The 16,584-nt window shown below is 39.7% G+C and overlaps 1 protein-coding gene across 5 annotated transcripts in view; it reads left to right on the top strand.

Annotated features, from left to right (window-relative positions):
- CUNH2orf42 (chromosome unknown C2orf42 homolog) overlaps nt 1–13,700 on the top strand; it is a 39,425-nt gene extending 25,725 nt beyond the window's left edge. For all 5 annotated transcript variants that reach the window (XM_040224077.1, XM_040224078.1, XM_040224076.1 and 2 more), the window contains 6 exons: nt 457–561; nt 1,861–1,965; nt 5,215–5,322; nt 7,316–7,416; nt 8,749–8,911; nt 12,557–13,700. In XM_040224077.1, coding sequence (XP_040080011.1) covers nt 457–561; nt 1,861–1,965; nt 5,215–5,322; nt 7,316–7,416; nt 8,749–8,911; nt 12,557–12,765 — 791 coding nt within the window. In that variant the 3' untranslated portion in view covers nt 12,766–13,700. The remainder of the gene's footprint in view (nt 1–456; nt 562–1,860; nt 1,966–5,214; nt 5,323–7,315; nt 7,417–8,748; nt 8,912–12,556) is intronic.
- Nucleotides 13,701–16,584: the final 2,884 nt, after the last annotated feature.

The raw sequence follows: 16,584 nt of genomic DNA, 5'->3' as shown, positions 1-16,584 counted from the left end.
CACTATGACCCATCGGTCTTCGGTGGCCCTGCACAGCATGGCTCTTAGCTTCACTGAGTTATGCAAGCCCCTTCGCCATGGCAAGGCAGTGATTCATGAAGGTGGATGTAGTCACAGTTCCTTAAGATCACAAAACCAGCAAAATAAACTCTTTATAAAAAAGAAAATGGATACTGCTTCACCAGAAACTTGATAGTGATTGTCTGAGACATAGAACAAAGAGTGAATTTCTTTTCTTCCTTTCGCTTCTAGTCCCCCCACCAACTTCCTATAAAGAGTGTAAGACACTTTAAATGTTATATATAAGGGCTAATGCTAATCCCTTTTAGAAACTGAAGCTAAGCTAATGTAGAAATTAGCATAGGCTTTTTATATGTTTTAGACTTCAGAAATTAATGTTGAATTGATTTATACTCTGCAAACGTCTCGTTAAACACTATGGTGCTTGTGGTTTAGGTGCACAGACGAACAGTTCCCTGCTACCTCCAGATGCAGCGAGCAGTAATCTAAGGAAAAGTGGCCTGAAAAAGCCTGTGGTTGCTTCTTCATTAAAAAGGCAGGGTAAGTGTCCCTTCCCCAGAATAGGGTAAAGAGGTGGAAAACCCTAAATAAGCCCAGAGCAATATAATCACGTGAAATGTTGCATGTTGTCCCCCTAGATAAACAATAGCAGGCACCAAGGCCAAGATCTGTGCTATCCCTCCCACTGCCTCAAACAGGCTCGCAACCAAATTGTCTTTTAAATAACAAATACAACAAAAATTACTGACATGCTTTAGCATCATGGATTTTGTAGAATAATTTATTTTTGTTGCTCATTACCTACATGTAGTTGGTATGGGTGGTTCAAAACTGAAGAAGAAACATATTTTACAGTTATACAGTGATAAATATTTGTTAAGAAATACAAAATTAGTGGAATTTGAAAACACTGAAAGGCAGTAACAGAAATATCATTCTGAATTTTTGAGACAGAATGACTTGATTTGAACATAACTTATAAATTTATATATATATCACTTTTCTGTGCAGAAGAGTTAAGCCTGTATGTTTGGGGATCACCATCTTCTTACCTCTCATATAATTTGGCTGGTGATTAAAAATTAGACGTCATCTCTATGCTTACACTCTGGTTTTGAAGACAAGACCAATAAATACATAAGTAGCAGGTGCATGTGTGTGTGCATGCTAAATTACTTCAGTCATGTCAACAAATAGTACAAGACCAAATCTTAATTAACTAACTAATTAAGAACTTACACATTCCAAGAACAAATGTTTGTAGAAGGTCAGGAAGTAAACAAATTAAAAGTATCACTTTGATATAAAGAAAAAAGAAAATAGCTTTTAATCCAGCTTATCATTAGATGCTTTTACCTATGAGAATTTTAATTTTAAATGGATAGTAGTTTTGGCATCTTTATGTCTTTATAAAAGGGGATAAATATCTTCATGTGTCTGAAGACATTTCTTCAGGAGAAGAAATAAGAAATAGAACGGTAGGTCAGTATGCAGACATACTCATCAGGAATCTGGTCGATTAATGGCTGTAAATCAACCATTTTTCAGTTTGCAGTTTGATGTTGAAAGGCTGCAAACTTTCTGTGGTTAATAATCTTAAACCCATTAGTCTCTTAGAGCTTTCTATTTCTTTTTTTTTCTTTCTCTAGATGGATTTTTGAAAAGAAAATCCTGCAGTATTCCATTTCACTTAATTTACCTACTGTCATTGATTTTTGGCTTGTTGCTCTTTTATATAGTATAAACTCCTTAGCTTTTTCAGAGTTCAGTTAACTGTTAACTTAAATTCTGTAAGAAAAGATAAAAATTAATGAAGAGTTTTGTTTTTTTTTTTCCTAGCCTGTGGTCAGCTGTTAGATGAGGCACAAGTGACCTTATCCTTCCAAGACTGGCTGGCCAGTGTCACAGAACGCATCCATCAAACCATGCACTATCAGTTTGATGGTAAGTATTGGTCATCTAACTGCGCTGTTGCTGAAAGTCAGAGAAATTAAAGTGATTGTGTATAGCTCTACTCTGTCTTGAAAAAAAAGTAATTGGGCTTCAGTCTAGAGGGCACTGGACCACAAGAGAGTAGAAATCTAAATGAAATAAAGGAATAATCACATAATTAAAATGCAGGACCAACAAAATTGAATTTAGTGATGGAAAAGAAAAACCACAGCAAATAATAAGTAAAAGTAGACAGCCTTGGTCTTAGGGTATACGTGGGTGTGTATTTGATGAGGGAGATAACAAGCCTTACTTAGAAGGTCATTCTAAATCCTCAAACTTAATGGGAGGATTAAGCATGGGAGGAAAAAAGTTTGGAAAAAATCTAAACATGTGAGACTAAGATAGTTATATAAAATTACATGGATATGCTAAGGGCTTCCCTTAGATGGTAAAGATGGTAAAGAATCTGCCTGCAATGCAGGAGACCTGGGTTCTATCCCTGGATTGGGAAGATCCTCTGGAGGAGAGCATAGCAACCCACTCCAGTATTCTTGCCTGGAAAATCCTCATGGTCAGAGAAGCCTGTTGGGCTACAGTCCATGGGGTCGAAAAGAGTCAGACATGACTGAGCGACTAAGCACAACACATAGCACAGATATGCTAAGGAAGATTGGAGAACACAAGCTGGATTGGGGTTGATCATGATAGCCTCATAGAACCTCAGCAGTTTCAGAAGTGGACCATCTACCAGGCCTTGCCCATTGCCTGAAAAGCATCCTTGATGGATGGTTTTCAGGCTTTGTGCAGTGGTGAGCAGCTCACTCCTTTCTGAGGCAGTTCTTAACATTGTTGGACAGTGAGAGCTGTGAGGAAGGTCTTCCTCATACTAAAGGGAAATGTTTGCTAATAATACTTCCTGTTGGTTTTAGTCTGCGCTCCAGCCACATGGAGTAATTTTCTGTTCCCGTTTTCAAGTAACAGTCCCTCCTACTGCGTACACCCATGGCCTGCATGACAGGTCTTCTCTTTTCCAAGTGATACATCTCAGGTCTTCAAACCCTCCTCATGGCATTATTTATAAACCTCACAACATTTTGATGTTCTTTGCTGAATATGTTGAAGTTTATGAATATCATTTTAAATACAAAGCACTCCAGAGGGAATAGTAGCCCAACAGCAGACACTCAGGAGGAGGAGATGAGTTGAAGGATTAGAGCAGTTGTGGCTTCATGGTGAAGAAAGGAACAAGAATGGAGGTGTTGAAATACATGCTTAGTTTTAGATACCTTGGTTCAGAATAAATAAAATTTATTCAGAAATAAAATTTTAGAAGTTACTTTTAGAAAAACAAAATAAACTAGGGAAGTTTAGGGATTTCCCTAGTGGTCTAGTGGCTAAGACTACACAGTCCCAGTGCAGGGGGGCCTGGGTTTGATCCCTGGTCAGGGAACTAGATCCCACATGCTGCAACTAAAGATTTTGCATGTTGCAAAGATAGAAGATCATTTAAAAAAAAAAACAAAAAACTAGGGAAGGTTAAAAAGAGAGTCTGTTTTTCTTTTCTTTAAAAATTTCATTTATTTATATATTGTTTGAAATAATATAATAAATACCTACTAACCCACCTCCCAAAACATAAAATAGAACATTGACAATAATGTAAGCTGTGAACTATGGCCCTTTTTCATCCCATTCCTTATACCACCCTAGTGGTATCACCATCTCTATTACCACCACCTTTGTCAAAGTCACCACCAGCTCCCTCCAGCACTGTGATTCTGTGTCTTTTACAAGGGTTTTTTTAAATTAATTTATAAACCTAAACCCTAGCATCCCATCAGCTGAGTTCTGGTGAGTTAGCACTTTTAGAATCGTAATGATCTTTGCATGTAGCCTATAATCTAATTTCAAGATGAAAGACTTTAAAATTCCTTTCTTTAAATAAACTTATATTAAAAATTAAATAAATTTATATTAAAAAAGAATGGCTAGAAACCATAAAAAAATAAAATAAAATAAAATTCCTTTCTTCAGCGACTTCTCTAAACTGCCTATATGGGAATTCCCTGGTGGTCCAGTGGTTAGGACTTCACACTTTCACTGCTGAGGGCGAAGGTTCAATCCCTGGTTGGGGAAGTAAGATTCTGAAAGTCATGCCACATGGCTAAAAATAAAATCAACTGTATATATATTAATATTCAAAAGTATGTTAGTCAGTCATGTCCAACTTTTTGTAACTCTGTGGACTGTAGCCCACCAGGCTCCTCTGTCCATGGAATTCTTCAGGTAAGAGTACTAAAGTGACAGCCATTCCCTCCTCCAGGGGATCTTCCCAACCCAGGGATTGAACCCAGGTCTCCCGAGTTGTAGGCAGATTCTTTACCATCTGAGCCACCAGGGAAGCCCCTATATTAATATTATAGTGGCTCAAAAGCAATGACAGTTTTGTTATTGACATTCTACATTCAATTAAGCAGGTAAAATCAATTGAAAGGATGTAAAATCTTAATATGAAATTCCAGAAAACCTTTTATTTTTCTTGGTTTGATCTTTATTTCAAAAAAGGTATCTGAACTGTCTTTAAGAACTCCTCTTTAAGTTGCATCCAGGGAGGTAGAAGTTACCTATTAATCCACTTGGTTCTGGATGTTTTTGCTCTGTTGGAGCTTGACCCTTGGGCAGAGTTAGTAAGAAAAACTCTGAATTTTTTCAACCACTCCCCTGAACAGTCTTTCTGTTGACATTTTGTTAACCTAGTGTTTTGCAAGTGTTTTAAAGAAGTTTGTTAAGTATTTTCAAACAGTTTTCTTACCTTCAGATCAGAGAGAAGACTGATGCTTATTGGATAAAGTGTCCTAACTTTGCAGTCTCTGGCATTCACAGTTCTGGCCACCTGGGAGAGTGAGCAGGAGTGAATCAAGTTTACCTTCTCACCTCAGCCTCAATGTTCTCATCTCATTTCATGTCCTCTTTAAAGGGAGAAGTCTGTGCTGTGGTGGCATTTACAAAATTGAGGACTAGAAAGGTTATTTTTGGTAGGTGACAAGAATTGGTTATAATTGCAAGGGATCAGGAGTAGGGCAAGTGACAGTGCTAGACTCATAAAGGTCCATCAAAGCTCGTTTTTGCCTCTGTATAAAGAAATCTCGGTGGTATTTTTAGTTATTACTGCTCCTCAGTTCCCTTTCCTCCACTTTTCCCTCCACACCAGAAAGCCCACTTGTGTTTCTTTAAATGAGTTCTTCTTATTTCCTGTAGGCAAACCAGAGCCACTGGTTTTCCACATTCCTCAGTCCTTTTTTGATGCCCTGCAACAGAGAATATCCATCGGCAGCGCAAAGAAACGGCTTCCCAACTCTACCACAGGTACGAGATGTTTCCTTAGGAATAGCTGTAGATGTCTGGACCTTACAGAATTATGTTTGGGAAAAACTGTGCAGGATTTTAGAATTAGGTCTTCTAGTTACATGCTCAGAGCATGAAGCCTTAGCCCATCAGCTCTTAGAATAATGATCATACACTTCAAAGGCCTCATGCTTATTCTAGTAAGAGCTGACGGAAAGATTCAGAAAGCACAACTTGATAAAAGAACCACCAATGAAGGGCAATGATGGTGCCCACCAAGAAGCTGGGTATTTTCTAGATATGAGCCAGTTTCAACAAAAGCATTGCAAGCTCCAATTGTTATTTGGGCTGACTTCTTGGAAGGATATTACAGTATTTGTCAAATACTAAAACTTGTTTTTGATGATTCCTGATTTTTGATGGAGGGAGATTTTCTTTTTGGAGTGATTCTCAGGGTTGGTACATTTTACCATTACAGTATTCTGGTACTTATTTCTTGATTTTATATAATATCTTTCTACTAGAGATCTCATAGAGAAGGAAATGGCAACCCAGTCCAGTGTTCTTGCCTGGAGAATCCCAGGGACGGCAGAGCCTGGTAGGCTGCCGTCTATGGGGTCGCACAGAGTCGGACACGACTGAAGCAACTTAGCAGCAGCAGCAGCAGCAGCAGCAGCAGCAGAGATCTCAAGACAGTTATTAGGTAGTATAGGAAAATGAGGGAGAGAGAGAAAAGGAGGAAGAAAAGACTGCTCAAGGGCAAATAGCCCAAGAGTGTCTATAGCTGGAAATCAGAGCTATTTCTTCAGTAAATTGATATTTGATGATATGATAGGGACTGAAGTTTAATTCTGGAGAATTCCATGGACAGAGCAGCCTGGCAGGCTACAGTCCATGGGATCACAGAATTGGACACGACTGAGCAACTAACACTTTCACTTTCACTTTAAATGGTGCATACTGTGAATCACTCCATTTAGGGGCATAAAAATCCCCCATCTTTACACCTTATGTCTCTAACGTTTGAGACAATGTTGATTCTTCCCGTTTACATTTGAGATCTAATATTATTAATTTTAACCCATCCCTTAGATGTTTTTAGGCCCTTCAGTGGAACTCCTTTATAATCCGGAGGCAGGGTAATAGATTGGCAACCACATGCACAAATTTTAAACGCCATGTAATTATTTTAAGGACTCTGATTTGACCTCTGATGTATCTAAAGTTGTAAGAAGCTGTTTTATAATGGAGTCTTGTGTCTGTAGTTTTATGACACAAAGGAAGAAGTTTCTTAAGATGCCCAAAATTAGTATCTCAAGGAAGCATCAGAGACTTCACATAGCAAAAATCCATATCATTTGGTTCACCACATTTTGCCAAAACCCTGTTTATAGATTTGCTTCTAGAATTCCTTTTTTAGGGATTTCCCTGGTGGTCCAGTGATTAGGACTCAGTGCTTTCAGTGCCAGGGCCTGAGTTTGATCCCTGGTCAGGTAACTAAGAGCCTACAAGCCATGCAGTACAGCCAAAAAAGAAAAAATAGGATTTTTTTTTTTTTTGCTGTGCTGGATCTTCCTTGCTGCTTGTGGGCTTTTCTCTAGTTGTACAGAGCGGGGTCTACTCTCTAGTTACATTGTACAGGCTTCTCATAGCAGTGGCTTCCCTTGCTGCTGACCATGGGCTCTAGAGTGCTAGGGCTCCAGTACTTGCAGCTCCCAGGCTCGAGTGCATAGGCTCAGTAGTTGTGGCATACAGGCTTAGTTGCTCCAGAGCATGTGGGATCTTCTGGGACCAGGGCTTGAACCCATGTCTTCTGCATTGGCAGGCAGATTCTTTACCACTGAGCCACCACCAGGAAAGCCCAGGATTTCTTTTTTAGAGGGCAAGATTCTATAAGGCACGAATATCACTTCACTGAACACTCTAGAAACTAAAATGACAAATTCAGTGAAAGAGCACAGGTAATGCTATTATTTTCAGTAGTCTAATTTTGTCCACTTTTTTTACCTTAAAGCTTTTATTCGAAAAGATGCCTTGCCACTGGGAACCTTTTCCAAGTATACCTGGCATATCACGAATATCCTGCAGGTTAAACAAATCTTAGATACCCCGGAGGTAAGAGCTGATTTCTACAACACTGGGAGGGCAGAGTGGGGAAGAGAAAGAAGCAAGTGCAGGAAGCACCAGCTCGTTGAGTTGCGGACACTACGGAGAATTCCTTTTGTTCATTCTAAGAGATTATTCAGGCACATTCGTGACTTTATGGTTCCAACTCTGATTTTATAGGTATTCACTGCAACTTGAGGTGGTATTCTTTTTTAAATTGGAGCATCCTTTTTTCTTTGCCTTTGGGATGAGAAAACAAGGATGCTTTTTCTTGTAAATTAAATAATGTTCCCCTACTATCTGTGGTGAGCCCTAGATTAACTGGCAGGCACCTGGGAAGTATATGTATAATTTGAGATGATATGCTACTTGTGAAGTCAGTAGGTCCAGCACAATTTAGTGTCCCTCTCCAAACTGCAATTGAGTTCTCATCAGAGAAATGATTCTTAGTTTGTGTTCCTTTTTACAGGGATAGTATTAGACATTTTTAAACATTTTTTTCAACCAGATCCTAAAAACTTGAGGATTTTCCCTTCCTATGATAATGAAATATTGTGGAAAACTCAACATCATGTGATTTCATACATTAAGATTAGCTTGATTGCAAGGCATTGTTATGTTCAAAAAATAATAAATTGCTATCTGTAGAACTTAGATGTGAACACTAGGGAAGACTTATGTTACCCCTAAAGACAATGGAGGAACTTCTTTAAATGCAAGATGTCACAGAAAAAAACACATGATGTGCAGGGAGGCACTGAAACAACCCAGAGTAAAGTCAAGTTGCTGAGCTTCTATCTGTTGCACATCACTTACCTATATCACCCCATTCCAGCTCACAGCCATGACTTGGTATGGACTGTGTTTTGCAGATGAGAAACAGGCTGTGGGAAGCTCACCCTGCTGTTTAGTGGCAAAGATAAAACTCAGTTCAGGCTTTGTCTGACTCAATGCCAAGGATGGTGTAAGCACACAAGACATGAGCTGTAGGTATTGTCGGTAGAGTTTTTAGGAGAAGACTGCTGCCAGCAGAGCAGTGAGGAAGGAATAAAATGACTTTAAAGCAGATCTGTGCCAGCAGCAGTTATGTAGCCATGAAGGTATTAGGGGTTCAGTTCACTAGGGTTTGGCAGGAGTTCAAATTAAAGTTGTAGAAAAAAAGGGAAAGCCATGAACAATATATAGGAGAAAAGGCAGAATTGTTGAAAAAATTTACTTGAAAATACGAGGAAAAGTTTTGAGTGCACTTGAAAGCATGAATAAAACCTACTGTCATCCAGTGTTTGTCTACTTGTGAAGGTTTTCCTTTCTCACCTTTCTGGGTATTGTCTCCATATCCAGATGCCTTTGGAAATCACCCGGAGTTTTATCCAGAACCGGGATGGGACCTATGAGCTGTTTAAATGTCCTAAAGTAGAAGTAGAGAGCATAGCAGAAACCTATGGTCGTATAGAAAAGCAACCAGTGCTGCGACCCTTGGAACTAAAAACTTTTCTCAAAGTTGGTAAGTAAATTGGTGGTTTCAATAGCACACCTTCCTCTGAAGGTCACCTGTGTGTACTATGCTGTCCTGGACTTTGGGTCTTGACCTTAAGCAAAGACGACACATCCATACATTTTGTAAAGGCAGTCATGGGATAAGGTGTTTTGTTTCACTTGAGCCACTGCTTTTAAAGTAAAATTAGAGAAGTAATACCTGTTCATTATATAGAAATCATAGATTTCACTATAGAGCATAAAGAAAAATAAAAACCACCAATAATCCCACCCACCATGCTTCCCAAGTGACACTAGTGGTAAAGAACCAGCCTGCCAATGCAGGAGACGTAAGAGAGAAGGCGGGAAGATCTCCGGGAGGAGGAAATGGCAACCCACTCCAGTATTCTTGTCTGGAAAATCCTGTGGACAGAGGAGCCTGGCAGGCTGCAGGAAAAGCCCACCAGGGTCCTCTGTCCATGGGGTCGTAAAGAGTTGGACATGACTGAAGTGACTTAGCACACAGCACGATCCCACCCACCATAGATGACATCACCATTAAGATTTTGGTGTACACTTTTTTTTTCTGTGCATAGAAAGAGTTTCTGAAACATGGTATCATATCTAAATAGATTTTTCCACTTAAAAATATGTCATGAACAACTTTCCATGTCTGTCTTCAACATTATTTTAGACTCTTTTATTATTATAAAACATATATAATTTAAAACTTAACATTTTAACCATTTTTAAGCATAAAATTTTTCTGCCATAAAGTGGCAGGTGGCCAAAGTACTGGAGTTTCAGCTTCAACATCAGTCCTTCCAATGAACACCCAGGACTGATCTCCTTTAGGATGGACTGGTTGGGTCTCCCTGCAGTCCAAGGGACTCTCAAGAGTCTTCTCCAACACCACAGTTCAAAAGCATCAATTCTGCGCTCAGCCTTCTTTATAGTCCAACTCTCACATCCATACATGACCACTGGAAAAACCATAGCCTTGACTAGATGGACCTTTGTTGGCAAAGTAATGTCTCTGCTTTTTAATATGCTGTCTAGGTTGGTCATAACTTTTCTTCCAAGGACTAAGCATCTTTTAATTTCATGGCTGCAATCATCATCTGCAGTGATTTTGGAGCCCAGAAAAATAAATTCAGCCACTGTTTCCCCATCTATTTCCCATGAAGTGATGGGACCAGATGCCATAATCTTAGTTTTCTGAATGTTGAGCTTTAAGCCAACATTTTTACTCTCCTCTTTCACTTTCATCAAGAGGGTTATTGCCTACAATTTCTTTTTTGGAGGCTATCTTTTTTGGGTCTTGGTAATAGTTATATAGAAAATGATTTATATGTTTTGAACTATTTTCCACTTTTGTCTGTTAAACTTTCCAAACTCTTTAAAAACTTTTTCTAACATTTTCTTGGAACTTTTTAATTTTTATACCTTTTGGAATTATCAGTTAATTTTTAAAATTCATGTTTGATAATAGGAACATTTAAGGTTCTTATTATTAATATCTAAATAGTCTATAATTATAGTTTAGTTTCTGTGTTCCCAATACTTTGTATTTAAAATTTCTGTTTGGTTGAGGTTTTTGATTTCTATATTTTTAAGTATCCATTCCTACTTTTATTACTTTGAGTTCAGAAGATGTACCTTTTCAAATTTTTAAAGGAATTTAAAAATATTTTCTCACTAACCTAATGTACGATATGAATTTGTGCTAGCAAACGTGTTATTATAAAATTCTGTATAGCTTTAAGATTTATAAGACTTAGATAGAGTTGTAATACAATTTCCTACTACAGTTTTGTTTCTCTAAATGCCTTCTGATATTACAAAAGCCTTTAAGTATTGTAATGCAATGTTTTTTGGTACATTAGAGTTATTGACAGATGTCAATGTAAATATATTATCTTAGTCCATTTGGACTGCTATAACAGAATACTGTAAATACTGGGTGACTTAGACAACAGAGATTTATTTCTCACAGTTCTGCAGGGTGGGAAGTCCAAGATTCCTACAGATTTGATGTCTGATGAGGGCCTGCATCCTGGTTCAAAGATAGCCATCAGCAGCCTTCTCTCTGTGTCCTCACGTTTCAGAAAGGGCATAGATGTCTCTGGGGTCTTAAATAAGGACATTCAATCTCACTCATCAGGGCTCTTCCCTCATGACCTAATCACCTCCCAAAGGCCCCGCCTCCAAGTACTGTCACACTGGGGATTAGGTTTTCAATTTATGAATTTGGGGAGGATATAATAATATTAGGCAGAAATTTTAGAGAATATAGATTCAGACTATAGCAACAGTTTATCAATTTAAAAATAACATTTGCCCTTAATTTGTCTTTATTCAGTATTACAACAGTGACACCAGCTTTCTTTTGTTTTACATTTTTCTGATGATTGCCCTCCTTTTAACTTTTTTGTGACACTTTGCTCTTGTTGAATCTCTTATCAGTATTATATTATTTTATATTATTATTTATTATTTTTGGCTGTGCTGGGTCTTCTTTGCAGTGCAGGCTTTTCTCTAGTTGCAGCAGGCAGGGGCTACTCTCCAGTTGTCCTGTGCAGACTTCTCATAGCAACGGCTTCTCTTGTTGCGGAACACGGGCACTAGAGTGCACAGGCATCGGTAGTTGCGGCTCCCTGGCATAGAGCACAGGCTCAATAGTTATGGCTCATGGACTTTGTTGGTCCTCAGCACGTGGGATCTTCCCAGATCAGGGACTGAACCTATGTTTCCAGCATTGACAGGCAGAATCTTTATTACCACTGAGCCACCAGGAAAGCCCCGTCTTTTTGTTTTTTCTGTTTTTCGCTAAATGGACCATGTTTTCTATGTTTATTGTCTCCGTGTTTTAGAGGTGACACCATATGCTTATTTTTAATTCTGCTAGTACTTTATATTTATTCAAGAGCATTCTTTAACCTGAGTTTTTCACATTTAAACCTTTAATATTCTGGACTTTATATTCATGTAAGTTATGAAGTAAGATTCTGTCATCTTTTAGTTTCTTCCAGATAATTATGTAGTTGGTGCACCCCATTTGTTATAAGAAACACTCACTTATATTACTTACACTAATTGAAAATACCATTTTGGCCTTATCTTAAATTCTTCTTTTTGTATCCATTTTGGATCTTTCTGTTTTGTTCTTTTTGTCTGTCAAGATATATGCCAGTACCACACTCTTGTGGTTATTATGGATTTGTAATATATTTTAGAACCATTTGGATTTTAATTCTGTTTCTTTCTGGTCTCCTTGAAACTTGACCTTTTCAAAAAAAGTACAGTTAAGAGCTGAACTAGAGAAAAAAAAAAAAAAAAGAAAGAAACTTGACCTTTTCTTGCTAGTCTGCTTTTTCATCTCATCCAGCTGTCTTTTCCTCTTAGCCTGGCCTCTCCTTATGATTCCTTTGGCCCTATTTTCCTAAAGGCTGGGTCTTACTTTATTTGAGAATGCCAGACAGTTCCCTGAAATTTTGTTTTGGATAGATAGAGCAGTAATCACTTTTCCCTTGTCTTGATTCTTCTTGTTGCCCCCACCCCACCTTTTTTCCTTCTCATACAGTTTTTTTTTTCTTTTTCCTTTTAAAATTTGTGAAAATTTATTTCAAAATTGTACTAATCAATTGTTTTTTCTTTTCTTTTTTATCTTCAGGCAACACTTCCCCAGATCAAAAGGAGCCAACACCTTTCATCATCGAGTGGATCCCAGATATTCTTCCCCAATCCAAGATTGGTGAGCTTCGAATCAAGTTTGAGTATGGGCACCACCGCAATGGGCATGTGGCAGAGTACCAAGACCAGCGGCCCCCCTTGGACCAGCCCTTGGAACTGGCCCCTCTGACCACCATCACTTTCCCTTGAAGTAAAACAAGAGTCTTTTGCTGCTAAATTTGCACATCCCTACCCTTTGACAACTTTAAATACTAGTTAGACACTTAGATGGCTCTGTTCCTTAGTGAACTACTCTTAGCTAAGATGCAGTTTCTCAGTGCATTCAAGTGAATTCTTTTAAAGAAAAACTCTTCTTGTAAATAGCCCTTTTGGTGCTGCTGTGTATAGTCTTCATTTAACTTGGATGATATTCCTGCGTAGTTTTTAAAGAAACAGAAAACCAGCTCACTTACCTTCCTGAAGGACTCACCTTTAGAATTTGTTTCAACCTTTTTCTAATGCTCTAAGAAGTCAGCAGCACTCCACCTTATACTAACATGTTGGAAAATTAATAATACCTTGGTTAGGGCAAAATGTTGAAGATCATCCTGACAGAGTTCCAATCATATCCTTTTATTTTCTTCTCAAATAAAGCACAGTGTCACTAGTTTTTATAAATTATATCTTGTGTTGGCCTAACTATAAAAGTATAAACCTTTTGGGAGATTTACGTGATAGTGAACTAGGAAAAAGAGATTCAGGTGTCAAGGCAATATTGATTGACATTTCAAACTAATGCTTATAATTACTTGTTCACTTGATTTTTATTTCCTTCTTTATTCTCCAAAAAGCTTAACAGATGGTAAAATTCAGTTTCTATTTTTTAATTCATTGATCACAGAATGGAGATACTGAAAGTCACAGAATAGAAGCCTGCCTTTAAGGAGAAAAGAAGAGAATGGAACATTTCCTATTTGCCTGTTCATTTATAAAGGCATTTTCATTTATAATCTCACTTAATCATTTTTCTCATTTCATCCTCATCATTATTTGAATTTAGCCACCACTCCTTCTTTTATAAAGTTAAACAGTCTCTCTGAGATTAAGTATCTTACTGGAAATAGCATTAAAAATGTTTCATTTTATTCCAAAGTGCATGTTCTTTCCACTTTATCATATTGCTTTATAATATAAATTCTTCATAATTCATTATCTTTGGAAGACAAGCAAAGTGTATAGGTAGGCATTTTTGATTACACATAACAAAAAGCCAACTCTAATCAGCTCAGGCAAAAACAGGAATGAATGACTGGTTCATGGACAGTAAAATAGGGCTAGACAACTATCCTCGGGTGGAGCAGGGGTGTGGTTAGGCCTCAGAACCCCTGCAGCCAGAGTCCATCTGACCCATCTCTACCTCTCTTGAGGCTTCATTGTCATCAACACAATGCAGCTCCTTCTGGTAGGATATCTGGTTCCTAACACATCCTGGACAGCAAAGAGATCAAATCATTCAACCCTAAAGGAAATCAGTCCTGAATATTCATTGGAAGTACTGATGCTGAAGCTGGAGCTCCAATACTTTGGCCCCCTGATGTGAAGAGCCAACTCATTGGAAAAGACCTTGATGCTGGGAAAGACTGAAGGCAAAAGGAGAAAGGGGACAACAGAGGATTAGATGTTAAGATAGCATCACCGAGTCAGTGGACATGAATTTCAGCAAACTCCAAGAGATGGTAAAAGACAGGGGAGCCCGGGGTGCTGCAGCCCACGGGGTCACAAAGGGTCGGAAAAGACTTAGTGACTGAACAACAACAATAAATGCACCTGAAACTATGGCTTTCACTTCCGCTCTAGAGCAGGACTGACTGCTCTGCTCAACTCGAAAGTACAAAGTCCAAAATCCCCAAAGAAAGGTCTGATGGACCTAATTGAGGTGGGAGACCGGTCTGTGAGCATTTTTGGTAAAAGAAGGACCTGTGCCCCTACATGGAGATGGGTAGGCAAATTAAGGGTTGTTTGTCCTCTACAACTGAGGGGCTGGCTTGCGTGGAGAGTTCTCAAGTGCTTCAGACAATGGGGAAGATCGTTGAGGAGAACCCAGAGGTCCAAGGAGAATTAGACTTTGTGCTGGTCTTTAAAGGAGAGGAAAAGGGGAATTCCCTGGTGTTCATGCTTCCATTGCAGGGGACACGGGTTTGATTTCTGGTCGGGGAACTAAGATCCCACGAACCCTGCCACGTGGACAAAATAAAAAAGGATAGGAAAGGCCTGGATAAGTATAGAGGAGACATTAAAACTAGGTGAGGCAGAGTGCCTGCCTGAAAAGTAAAAATACCCAAGGAAACAGTGGCTGGCCTATTCTAAGTCCTTCAGTCTTTGAGGACATCAGTGACAGTTTTTTGATCAAGCTAAACCTGTGAGTGACAGGCAAATGCTGGCTTAGTCTAGCAGTACTTGACTCTAATCTTGGGGGCCATTAGAACCACATGGGCCATAAAATACATAGCTGGGGCAAATAATTTACCCAAAGAGGCTCCCCCTCCAGTGCTGGGGTATTCACCCAGGACCCCCCTGGCCCATCAACACATTCCATCAAAATCTGACATGGGTTCAGAGTTACATTGACACCTTCTCTACCAGGTTGAGCACAGTCCTAAGAGTACCAGTAGGGTTGCTGCACCACTCCCAGCATCCAGATACCTTTGGGACACCATCAGCAGTGACCTCATTTCAGACCTGCCCCTCACTACAAGAGTAGAGTGGGCCCAGATACTCCCATCAGTCCAGTACTCTTCAAACCCTGCACCCACCCATACACACTCCCACCTGTACCATCTGCTGCATACCTCCTCCATTAATTGTTGGTCTCTCCCAACTCTGAGGGCTGCCCATCTGCTGCCTTTCCATGCTGCAGTCACTGTTTGTATTCTGGAGTGGGCAGTGCAAAATCTTCCCATGTCCACACAGCCTCCTGCCTACTGCACAGACTGACCATCCTCAGACTGAGTGTATACTGATGGGCATCCTAACTCCTCCTTCAGGCAACACAGCCAAGCCCCTAACACAGTGGGCATGGTGAGAACTACTTGCTACTCCTACACTCAGGACACTTTGGTTCACATCTGCCTCTACCAAAATTGCTAGCATCTCAACAGCTTGCTACTATTCAGAGGCATGAGAGGCCACTCAGAGACCTTCAGAAAATCTGACTCTAAGACCCAACCACCTAAGGGAAGTTCTGTAGGCCTGCCACCTGGCTCTCTCAAGGTACCAAAGGTCATCAGTTCTGTGACTTTCTGGGGAAGTCTTCTCTCACTGATTCCTGTTCTGTCTGGTCAGCGAATCACTTCCCTTTCCCTCTAGCCCGCATGTGCATACACAGGCACCCACACCAGCCCCCATGCCAGGCCACTTAACGAGTGCAACCTGTATATGTCATCCCAGAGGAACTCCTCTATCACTTCCTGGTCTCCTATGTCAGAAACAGGCCAAGATTTGCCTTCCACTAGAATTCAGGGAACTCCTGCTTTATCCACTGAAGGGGAAGGAATGAATGGGCAGGGGCTGCCCTCCTCCAGCCCTTTGAATGAATGGACTCTCTCAGCCAAAAGTCACAGACAACACAGAAAAGTCAGTCACAAAGAACAGCCCTGTGTCTATTTTGTTGGTGAATTTCCCAAGATGGACCTGCTTAACTCAACATAGTCCCTTTTTTCTTCCGGCCCATCTCTTGATAGTTCCCGACATTCCTTATTTGATCCTCTTTTAAAACCTCCTTACAGGGAGTTCCCTGGTAGTCTAGTGGTTAGGATTCCAGGCTTTCACTACTGTGGCGCAGGTTCAACCCCTGGTCAGGAAACAGATCCCACAAGTCATGTGGCCCAGGTAAAAAAACAAAATCTCCTATCTGCCTGCCCTCCCACAACCAGGCTCCTTTCACATCTTTCTACCATCCCACCTATCAACAAGAAAGGGCGGGAGAACATGTTTACACTAGCGCTTTAATGTGCACAGAAATCACCCACG

Source organism: Oryx dammah, unplaced genomic scaffold (genome assembly GCF_014754425.2).
Source record: "Oryx dammah isolate SB20612 unplaced genomic scaffold, SCBI_Odam_1.1 HiC_scaffold_25, whole genome shotgun sequence".
NCBI lineage: Eukaryota > Metazoa > Chordata > Mammalia > Artiodactyla > Bovidae > Oryx > Oryx dammah.
This window is presented reverse-complemented; position numbering and strand designations above follow the sequence as displayed.